The sequence below is a fragment of the Cydia splendana genome, chromosome 20 (assembly GCF_910591565.1).
Source record: "Cydia splendana chromosome 20, ilCydSple1.2, whole genome shotgun sequence".
NCBI lineage: Eukaryota > Metazoa > Arthropoda > Insecta > Lepidoptera > Tortricidae > Cydia > Cydia splendana.
Genome location: NC_085979.1, coordinates 12,420,907 through 12,432,923, shown reverse-complemented (window position 1 = coordinate 12,432,923; position 12,017 = coordinate 12,420,907). Strand labels below are relative to the sequence as shown.

Genomic DNA, 12,017 nt, shown 5'->3' with positions numbered 1-12,017 from the left:
AAGAATGTCCCTATAATATTTATTTAATATTTATTTATATTTATATCGACTTGCTTACTTACATCAGAATGACCTTCAAAATCTTAGTACGAAATGATTGCCTAGAAGGTGTAAAAAAGGTATGCTGTATACTAAATGTTTATCCAGTCAGGCTTTTTTATTAAATACCATCATTATTTGATCGCACCTTTAACATAACAGTCGGCAATCCATCTGTGTCGAAGTTGGAAGTATTGTGTTTGTAGGTAAATCTATAAATTACAAGTTTACAAGTCTAGCCCGGCAATAAATATTCATGCTATATTAATGCCATTTATAGTATTAATATGTTGGCATCATAAATGTAACTGTCAATATAAATTCTGTTGTAAAATTGGCAATATTCGCTTAACAAATAACAAAAATCCTTCTGATCATCACGGTTTGGGCTTGTAAGATTTGTTATAGTTTGAATAATCTCAGGTGAATTTTTCGGGCTCGGACCCTAATCTGTTAACCAAAAGATATTGTTTCCTTTATGCAGTGGTTACAGTGCTTACTGCTAATAAACCCGACGTAAGTAACGGGAACAAACCCATTTAAAAAGCAAATTTACCATTCTAATTATATGGTTCAAATTCTTGAATCAGCTCATTCGGAGATAACACGTTTTTGCTATCTCTAAAAACAAGACCACCCTAATTGTTCTCTGAACAAGCTGTCATATGAATTTGAACCTTAATACTATCACGATAGTTGCTTTTTAAACGACATGGTTGCTTTGGCACGTGACTGTAGACCGCTCTTAAAAGAAACAAAGGGTTTTGTTTAACGGATTAGCACCCGAACTCGAAAAATTCACCTGAGATTATTCAAACTATACTTGCAGAATGGATGAATAAAACAAGAAGGCAGATAATGTTGTATAAAAAAGGCCCCTAATCGTGGTTATAGGTATAGATAGAGCACGGCGAACATAGGAATGTGTGTATTTTTTGCATGTTTGTATGTCATGGATTGTTGTAACAAACATATTACAAAGTGTTCAAATAAATATTGTAATTTTTATTACCCTTTTAACTGAAACTCACGTATTTGAGAAGACAAAGTAATTTTACAGATATGTGACACGATATTTACCCGATCATAGCAATTTCAGAAATAATAAATAAATAAAACTTACTTTCATTCCTTACCTTCCACAAGGATTGATAATCTTAAACTATTATCAATATATTGCCTGCTATAATGTTTATTACCGATTCATTAAACCCCTACGTAGCTTATCTTCTAAGCCTATAGCTGCGTATGTAAACAACTGTTTGTACACGTGATATTTTGATGATACGCATATGCATTTAGCAGCAAGTTGACAAGTCATCACGCGACTTGAAAAATTTAACTTACTACGCACAGACTACACAGACACCGTAAAGCTTTAAGCCATAAAGCTTTTAAAAAGCAATGTAAATGCTAGATTTATTGATGAAAATACAAAAATCACTTTACACGTAGGTATGCCTATAAAATTTGAGGAGTTCCCTCCCAGAACTGGATTTTGACAAAAAATTTACTATTAGTCTATCTATATTGATAAAAAAAAAACATAATCGGGTAAGAAATGACGGATCTCTGAAAAAAAAATTCAAAAAAGTAAAAAAAAAGTTCACCCGAACCTCCTCATTTTGAAAGCGTCGGTTAAAAATTAATTGAGTCCCTCACACAAGAAAAGTTACTTTTTTCCGTATTTAGCTAAAGTTCCCCCATTTTGCGTAGTCACATGGCAAGTTTTATTTTACCCAGCCGTCGCGTTTTAGCATAACATAACTAGGTACCTATTTTATTGCATTTCCTTATTTACCTCATTATCTCAAGTGTGCGTAACGTTTATCAAAAGGTCTCAGTGGATTATACAGGTTTTATTGGTCATATCGGACCTATAAAACATGTACAGTTATCGAATTATAATCTTAAGCCAGCCATATAAAGATAGGTTTCCAATATTTGATTAATTACTTACACTTTCCACTCAAGTAAATTTCAATTTAAAAAAAAACAGCGATTAAAATATATAGGTTATACTCGTATGAAATAATGCGTCGTATGAGGAAATTAAAAGACTGGCACGGGCACAAGAAAGAAATGATAGGCGATTACTCACCGACAAGAGCAAAGCTCTTAAGTTGTGATGATGATGATGATGATAATGAATCGTACAGACGTACATTTTTGACTTCAAAAATGGTCCAAATGATTGACACTAATTCTAACACATACTTTATCATTGATAGTTAACTATAGCAATAGCTTAATATTACCTATGCAATAAAAAAAAACATTTATTTCGGACCACAAAAATCCATACCAAACAGGTTAGTCGAACATGTACATGCAGGAACTTGTTTGAGACTATGTTAGTACTTAGTACTTAACATATTAGATATCTAACTACTACATTCCATAAGGAGCTAAGGAACGGTGCAGGTTCGACCAGTGCTGCATATAGCGACTATCGAGCCTACCCGATATCACACTCAGGATACTGTTGCTACTGTCAAGCACTCTGCGACGCGTCGCGGCGGCACGCTTTCTTATTCAATAGCTTTGAATATGACCTATTACATAATTTCCGATTGGTTACTAAATGTTTTGATTGGCTAAAACAAAATTCTATATACTTCAAGCGCACAGCATTATAACATTAGGACGTTGTCAAGCTGCGCGCAGTAAAATATAAAATATTAAAGCTTACGCACGTCACACGTACGCACATGGGGTCAATTTTGAGCTCTAGTCAGACTTTTATAGGTAAATAGGTAGTCATTCTACTTCTTTGATAATATACAATTATTAAGTCATGGTCATAACGTTAAAATTTTCATTGTGTCTGTATAATGCTTAGCTCAGTGACCGCTAGTATTTCAAAACTACAATAGCGTTTGCAAATATCATTGTGACGTTCCACGGTATACACCTTGAGAAAGTTATGTTGAGATGATGGTTTGGACACGAGAAAAGAATGAGTGAAAGAAGGCTAACAAAGAGAGTTTATAAGGGAGAAATAGACGCGGGAGTTGGAAGGGGTAGACCTCGGCGGACTTTCTCTGATCAGATCGGGGAAATCCTAAAGATAGACTAGGTCAAGAGCACCCTGAATCGGCGAGCGTGTATGAGGAATGTTATGAAAGTGAAGGAAGCGAAAGATGTATGTCAGGATCGTAGCAAGTGGAAATCCGTGGTATCTGCCTACTCCTTCGGGAAATAGGCGTGATTATATGTATATGTATCTTCAAATATTCATGATTATTGGAACACGGTAGAAATATACAAACTGACAAACACTAACTAAAGATAAGCACTAGAAATCCCTTTGCGGTGGAATAAAAAAGGATTTAGCATAAGGTCATTGCGTCAAAGATAGCAATAGTGCGAAAAGTCATTACGAAAGAGATGCGTAAGACTGAAGATAAATATCGAAGGCTATAGTGATTAGTGATAACTGTAAGGGAAAAATTGGCAGTTCATGTCAGAAGGAGCTATTCGGCGCAGTTGCGCATAAGGCGACGCACGGCTGTCTTAGCTCCGTAACTTTTATGTGCCCCTGGTACTCGTTACGGTAGTTTAGTTTAATTTTAGTTTACCTATAATACCTAATTCAAAATGAGGATCCAGAGTTTTTTGCGTCAGTGTTTGGGGACAACCATAAGTAAGTGTTTTTGTATACAATAGCTCCACTATACCTAGAATCCATTAACTTTGTCGTCTTTTATAACGGGGGTTTGTTTACGTCAAATCCGGTAGTTCGTTTGTGATGTTGGCCTAATCAGTAATCCAAGTTTGAGATCTCAAGCGCCGAACGCAACATTGTCAAAAAACGAAAAATCGCGTTTTTTTAGATTGACCCAAAGGACTAGTTTATGATTCTTAAGACGTTTTTAATGTAGACTAAATTTCCTACAATACGAGACCAAAATTGTCTCTGTAGATCTAATATTATATGAGATAAAATTTTCAAAATTTATAAGTGAAGATGAATTCGTAGGCTACATAAGTGAGTGCCGTGAGTAGGTATGCACTTTTGGCTCAGGCAATGCCGCTTGGCAGGATTGTTCCTAAGGCCAAACAAAGCTGATTTGGCCCGGTAGCCACACTCTGAGACAATTCGATGACGTTGTTTTTGTGCACCTGGCTCTATAAACTTAATATTGCTGCGTGTTATGGTTCCAGTGGCCTTCCCGAAGTTCCTTCTCGGCTCCGGGACTGTATGGCCGTCCTACGCCCTGCTCATCCTCCAGAGCGCGTCCACGCCCCTCTCAGGACCCATCAGCCTCTTCGAAGAAGCCCTCATAGGCAGTCTACCCTACATCTCGAGCATTTTTATGTCGCCCTTCGGTGGAGTCATTGTAGATAAATTTGGGAGGAGGTGGAGTGGTATTTTTACTAATGCTGTAGTTGCGGTAAGTTTCTGGCGCTATTAAGTATTATTTTTATAGGTATATATGAGCAACTAACATGTCAATACATGTCATCATGAAACTTAAGTCATTGTGTCAATAGAGTTGACAGCAAGGTGTCATCTATTGGGCATTAGCATGTCGAACACTAGTACGTTTACCTTAAATAACATTAGTAATTCAAATATAATTCTGGGGTCAGTGTACGTTCGAATTGGCCTGTTAAGACGAAAGTGTTGGACCTGTGCGAAATCACTTTTTCACACAAACATAGTCCTCATTTTCCTCTCTGGATATTATATTAACATTAATAAAACATGTTACATTATGTTACATTATTGAAAACATTTTTAATTTAATCCGTTAATTTACTAAAAGAGTGACTGTCCCTATTGACTGCATAGTCGATGTCAAAAATATGTCAGACATTTCCCGTCATCACCATCCCGTCACCGTTGACTGTATTTACATGTACAAACTAATTTACTCAAGTGTTTGTGGAAAAAGTTACCATAATACAATACCTAATCTCTTACCTCCTGTCGAGATAATAGCATTATTGCATGTTATGATAAAAAAGGCAATATAATATCCATTTATCTTGTTATTACTTAATATCACTATCAATAAAAATAGCGTAATAATTGTCGTGAACAAATGGAATTTGGAAGGTAAATTGTACCGTGGGAGTTGGATACTAAATTTTTTTGATAGGGAATTTAATACTCATATGCTCAGGTCTCAATATTAGGGTACACAATGTGTGCTCCCTTTTTAAACAAATAGGGCAGAAGTACCTACTACTACCATTTTGGCACATTGCACCGTTTTTGGGCAAATTTTATTCAATACCAAATTATGAGACTACCATATTAAAAAAAATCCTTCTAGTAGGAAAAAAAAAGCCCTTTCCCGAATAGGTGAAGCGAAAAACTCTATTGACTCGTTAACTATTTTGGTCATACCTCCCATACCTACTGTTTTGTACGTATTGTTTACGTTACTGTGTTTTCAGATATCGTGGGTGTTTGTTATTTACGGGACAACAACTCCTATGTTATTAATTGGAAGGTGCTTATTTGGTGTGAGCGGTGGTTTACTTATGCAGGTATTTTTTTTTATATTTGATGCTATCTATAAAGCTAAATTGTTTTGAAATGTTCGATAAAACTCGAACATGACTAAAAACTACGTCAAGACAGTAAACGGTAGGTAATTAATAAATTAATTTTTATCATGCAGAAGCTTCTGCAAGCAATAGTACAAACTTTAATATTAAAGGAAAAATTTAAAAAATCACCAACTCTGGCAAGACTCGAAATAAAGACCTCTTGGACTGAACAACGCGGGCTTACCAGAAGCGTACGAATCTTTCCATTCCTTCCCTTAATGCTTACAAGCCTATTACGGATTAACTGGTAACCCTTTCGGCGATAAATGGGAACAGGAACATACAAGATTTTAGTAATAACCCTACCAGAATAGCATAACCAATTAGAACTATATTTGCAGGTAGCCTGGGCATTCGCAGCAGAAGTGTCCGAAGATGCCTGTCGAGGTTTCATGTCTTCCATGCCATCAGTCATGTACGCTTTAGGTGCCCTGGTATCCATAATCCTTGGCTGGTTGACCACGTACCACAACACTGCTTATATAAACTTTGGCCTGGCGGTTGCCAATGCGATCACAATGTGGTTGCTTCCTGAGACCCCGGTGTATTTGTGCTTAGTTGGAAAACATGAGGTAAGTGTACATACATCTGCTAATCAGTAGTTAGAAGCTTTTGTGGTCGATACGGACTTGAAAAAAAAACGCCTTTTTGTGCTGCTGATTTAAGATATGCCTGATATACCTACAAAGATGTTGGACACATGAGTTGTATCTTTCCGGGTGGTTCGTTCCTCCATAAATTTCATTAAGTTAAGATAATTTAATGTACCTATTTATATTTCTAAGTGTAGTCAGAGCTATTTTATTTATAAATAGAATGTTCCACAGTATAAACAGATCGAGTTTAGTCTATTTTTTCTTGCAGGAAGCTTTGAAATCGTTATCTTTCTACCGTGCATCTACGACCAAAGACAAGGCTGTAATCGATGAGATGGCAGAAATTAAAGCCAATCAAGACAACAAGCAGAGATCTGCGACACTAGTACCGACTGAAGGTAAAACAAACTGACATAGATTTCAAAGACTGCAAGTCCAAAGATACTCCCTCTCGAATATGTCCAATGTCCAAAAATCTACAAAAGCCCCTTGTTAAGTCTGCTTATAAGCATACGGACTGGTAACTGCAAAACCCTACAATAGTCATGGCCTGACATGCTCTTGGCCGGTTTTACTATTGGGGATTGGGTGTATTAATATTGGGGGTTTTAAGGAAAAAAAAAATACTTATGCTGTAATAACGAAATGCTGACAACATAGGATTTCATAAAATCATTTAGCTGTCATCCTTAAGCTTCCTATGTGGGATGTTGCCTGTTTTAACCTATAGGTACCTAGTTTAATAACGGCTATATTTTTATTCCAGAGCCCGTGACACAGGATCCCGAAAAGCAAAATCTAGCGAAAGAAGAATTCGTTCCGCCTGCAAAACTATCAGCTATGCAATATTTCCGTAAGGGATTTTTTTGCCCCTGTTGTCCATCATACATTATATTTAAGATTTTGTTTTGAAGATTCCTGCAATATTGTGTCTCTCATTCCATGTCAGTTAAAATTTCTATTTAATGCAAGTTTTTAACTTCGGCGTAAGTCGCAAACCTCGTAACTCCATTTCAAGGAAATTAGTAATTGCTACCTTGGGTAACAATACTTATAGTCGCAAACCTCGTAACTCCCCCGGAGGAGTTACGAGGTTTGCGATTTAGGCCGACGCTTTGATGGGTCAAACCTAATAACAATTTGCTTGAACATCTTCCTACAGAAGATAGAGGTTTTTGTTACTTTTCAGTAATTTGGAGGACAATATTTCCCAATTAATATTGAGCAGCTACAAAAATATTTGTCTGTTATTTTAGACTAACCTGTAACATACGAGTATATCAAATTAAATTAAATCGAAGCCGGACAGTCTTGAACCAACCACCAGTTACAATTAGATATATTTTCTAGGCATTTCTCCTGGAGCGCGCTGGTCCTTCTTCGTCGTCACTTTACTCATGACTCTCTCCATCTTCACGGGAGTTACCTCCATCCAAGTGTACGGTGGAACACTGTTCCTCAAGGCCACCCCGTCTCTATCGCCTGACTTGTGCGCCGTTCTTATGGCTTCCATCTTAATGGTGGGATCCATCGGTGGAGCGGCTTGCACGGATTTATTTGGCAGAAGGGTAAGATACAATTCAAAAAAACTGGCCAAGTGCGAGTGGGACTCGCGTTTCTAGGGTTCCGTACATAAGTCCGACTCACGCTTGACTGCACATTTGTAATAGGTTTTCCTTTCATCTATAGGTAAAGAACTATTTTGTGTATTTTTTTCAAAATTTTAGACCCAGTAGTTTCGGAGATAAAGGGGTGGGGGGGGGGGGAATGGTCATTTCTTGGCTATTCTCTTAAATAACGTCGAACCTATGTATTTTATAATTATAAAAAAAAATGTCCATCTTTGGGTCACTAATTTACATATGTGTACCAAATTTCAACTTAATTGGTCCAGTAGTTTCCGAGAAAATAGCCTGAGACAGACGGACAGACAGACAGACGCACGAGTGATCCTATAAGGGTTACGTTTTTTCCTTTTGAGGTACAGAACCCTAAAATTGATTGGACTCGCTTGAATTGTTGTTCTTGCGTATGAAAATTCCTCCAAACAATGCAGAATTGGAACTGCCGAAGTGACGGTTTGACATACTTACGACTAAACTTCCCTTACGACTTTTGAAATTTCTACTGTCGATAATACCCCTAAAATCCATGCAAAATTAAATTATAACTACTAACCTAATATAGTTTCCACAAACAGGATTTTTTTAAATTAAGTCAGATAAAATTCTTCAGGAATACGATTATCAATTATATCAGTTAAAATTTTTCGCCCTAATTTTTCAGATCTTACTGACATCAGCATCTTTTATAAACGGGGTCTGTATGGTGCTATTGGGTGTTATGGTGCGCTGGCCATTTGGCCCCGTGTGGCTGGTGCCGGCTGTCATACTGGTCTTCTGCTTCGTTTTCAACTTTGGCGGTGGCATGATACCGTATGTGCTGTTGGCCGAAGTATTCGTCCCTGAGGTGAGCTAAGTTGCTTTGAAGTTTAAATCAGTCATAAATTCGTAATAATACTTATTTACCACGCAGCCAAAGAAAATGAGATATCCGAATGAGGATAATCTAAATAGCTTATTGAATGGATGGACTATATACAGCTGAATTATCTCTTTCGCCCATCGTGCATGGCGCATCATCGTGAACCCTGCCGGTAAGGTGAACGTACTGGTGCTCGACGTGGTCCCAGTACCATCTATTGTCATCTATTGGGCATTAGCATGTCGAGCACTAGTATGATTACCTTATGCACGGAGGTTGATATTGGGATGTAGCCGCGCACGTCAATTGACGTCTTCGGCAAAAGGGCCAAAGCCTTAAAAAAGTATTTAAACTGTAATAAATACATTACGTACGTAAACGACTCTGAGCTCAACATGTTAATACCCGATATTTAGATACATATTGCTTAGGAAGGTCAGCTGTCAGGGTTCGCCTTAAATCCTTATCTTAACTCTGATTATCTAACATTCACAACCGAATACTTACCTAATTATAACTACTTTCTTACAGGTAAAAGGCTTCTCGCAATCCATTATGATGCTATGGCTGTATATCGTCAACTTCATCCTTCTTCTCGCCTTCGTGCCAGCAGTAGAATTCATAGGCCTCCAAGTTGTTTTCTTCGTATTCGCGGGCTGTGCCTTCGCTTGCACATTATGTACCTATCACATGATACCAGAGACCAAGGGCATGAACCCTTATGTGATTGAGGAATTGTTTTCGGCGAGGATAAAAGAGGGAAGATGGTGGGTGAGACCTACTTCAGAGAATAAGTGAGTCGTTTACAAAATGAGGTTGAAGAACAAAAATAATTTCAGGAACAAGTCTTATTTTAGTTAATATAGATCTGCGATTTTGAGAGGTGGACGTGAAGTCCCCGATAAGCAATTGATGGCCAATAAATAATATATGATTGCATCTTTAATAAAATCATATCATATCAAATGTCTTTGGGCTATCGTAGCTATAATAAAAGGCTTGAGGCCATCAGTGGGATGAAATCGATTTATGATGATAATGTAAGTATGATGAGGCTTGTATTAGACCTGGACATGACAGTTTCGTCAACATGGCACTCCATACAAAATTTAAAATTTCATTGAAACCTTATAAAGACTAGTTAAAGTAGTTAAGTTCCTGAAATGGGCCCTGAACAAAATGTTCTCTAGAAACAAAGACGTATGTGATTAAATGTGGTAATATACAATTAATAACCAGTGATATCCTATGTACTTATAACTTAATTTAATTAAATAATGATTAAGAATTTCCTGCTTGTTTTATCTTAGAGTGAAGCCAGACGAGTGTAATTTTGTGAGTTGTGAGATGCGTAATTTCAGCTTTCTTTGTCGTTATTCTAATGTTTGTGTCCACCAAACAAGAGTTTTGTATGTTGTAACAACCAAAATTACGCGACTTACAACTCAAAAGTTGCGCTTGTCTGGCTTCACTCTTAACTCACTACGGTGCAGCTCAATATAATGCAAAGGCCGCAAAATATCTGAAACTATCTTATTTGTAGAGTCATAAGAGCGTGTCACATATTTTTACGGCCTTAGAAGAGTATCTAACATAATATTGCAGGCCACTGTCCAAGTAGATTCAGATTTCTAAACAAATGTTCTACCTCGAAAAGTATTAAGATTGGTTGAAATACTTAAAATATTGGTCTGTGGAGGTCATTTTTAGCCAATACTTAAAACAATAGCTGGGTCAGTATCTACAGATAATTATTATGATAAATCTCTAATGGAAGAATGTGTCAATTTATAGTGAATTAGGTACAGGATGTATTGTTTTACTGAGTATATGTATGGTTTAAATTTCAACGCGATACTTCCACGCGTTTCCTAGATAAAGGGCATTGACAGACAGACGGACGGACAGACGGATGGACAGATGGACGAACAACAAAGTGATCCTATAAGAGTTCCGTTTTTTCCTTTTGAGGTACGGAACTAAAAACAGACGAAAGAGTAAGGGTTATGATATTGGCGGTCAGTGTATGTAAATATGGATTCCCATTACCGTCTACCATTACGGTCGAAGTTGGATATAAATAATTAGTATTAATAGAAACAATTGAGAGATACCGGAAGCTTACCTACTTTTATTCTTTACCTTACATAACACAAGGGTTGACAATCTTTAACGATTATCAATATATTGCCTGCTATAATATTTATTACCGATTCATTAAACCCCTACGTAGCTTATCTTCTAAAGCCTATAACTGCGTATGTAAACAACTGTTTGTACACGTGATGTTTTGATGATACGCACATGCATTTAGCAAGAAGTTGACAAGTAATCGACGCGACCAGTGGCTTGAAAAATTTAACTTACTACGCATAGACTACACAGACACCCTAATATATAGGTATAACGGTCTAACGTGAGCTTAAAGCTTTTATCTACACACATATCATAAACTCTCTATGATACCTTCAAAATCCGTAAATAATGGCCCACATTACGATAAACTGTTTTATTACAGCAAATTTCTTATCTATGAAAATGTGGTAATAGCTTCATTACTATATCAAAATCGATTTGGTAATGACATTCAAATTTCGAACATCTCTGAAAAAAAAAAGCAATTTGATTTGACCCCTATTCTAATATCAGTCGAGATGACGTTTTATTCGAAATCAAATGACAATTGCATACAATATTGACAAATCTCGCTTGTAAGTTGGTATCGGACGATATGGTAATCGACCCCGACTCTAGTTTGTCTTTGAATTAAAAAAAAAACTACGGATGCGTGACATGCGTGAAAAAAGTTTTCCTTTGCCGCCATTTGACGTAAAGTTTATCTTTTAATTAGTTTGTAAGTAAAAAATAATTTGTTTTGTTGTTTTTAAAGTAACTATACAAAAGTTTCGTGTAAAATGTACGATAAAGATATTTCGGAGACGCCATCTCATATCCGCGAGTTCCGCCAGAGAGGAAAGTGCCCCAATGTCGGCTGTAATATGAGGTTAGTGAATATATCATAGAAAGTTTATAATATGTGTGTAGATAAAGCAGTGTATGTAACTGTACATAATTAGGCATTAAAACACTCGTGTGATACTATTATGAAACTCATTTCATTCGTTTCATAAACCCACACTCGTATTTTAATGCCTTTCATTATGTAGCAATCACATAAACTACTATTAAAGAGCAATATAAATGCTAAATTTATCGATAAAAATACAAAAATTACAATACGTACCAACGCCTATAAATTTGAAGAGTTCCCTCGATTTCTCACGGATCCCATCATCAGAACTGGATTTTGACAAAAATGAGACCAGTCTGTAT

At 36.6% G+C, this 12,017-nt stretch overlaps 1 protein-coding gene across 1 annotated transcript; it reads left to right on the top strand.

Moving 5' to 3' along the window:
• The first annotated feature begins 3,570 nt into the window (after window positions 1-3,570).
• LOC134800939 (facilitated trehalose transporter Tret1-like) lies at window positions 3,571-9,935 on the top strand. Its single transcript, XM_063773469.1, has 9 exons — window positions 3,571-3,685; window positions 4,207-4,436; window positions 5,449-5,541; window positions 5,946-6,176; window positions 6,469-6,598; window positions 6,967-7,053; window positions 7,551-7,768; window positions 8,487-8,669; window positions 9,216-9,935. Exons 1-9 carry the CDS (start codon window positions 3,640-3,642, stop codon window positions 9,480-9,482), a joined length of 1,485 nt encoding a protein of 494 aa, XP_063629539.1. The 5' UTR covers window positions 3,571-3,639; the 3' UTR covers window positions 9,483-9,935.
• Window positions 9,936-12,017: the final 2,082 nt, after the last annotated feature.

What these genes read in the sequence shown, in the direction of transcription:
- LOC134800939 (XM_063773469.1), top strand. Translation starts at nt 3,640, where the DNA reads ATGAGGATCCAGAGTTTTTTGCGTCAGTGTTTGGGGACAACCATAA. An exon ending in GCGGTGGTTTACTTATGCAG is followed by an intron (nt 5,542 to 5,945) that starts GTATTTTTTTTT and finishes CTATATTTGCAG; the next exon opens with GTAGCCTGGGCATTCGCAGC. An exon ending in ATCAGCTATGCAATATTTCC is followed by an intron (nt 7,054 to 7,550) that starts GTAAGGGATTTT and finishes TATATTTTCTAG; the next exon opens with GCATTTCTCCTGGAGCGCGC.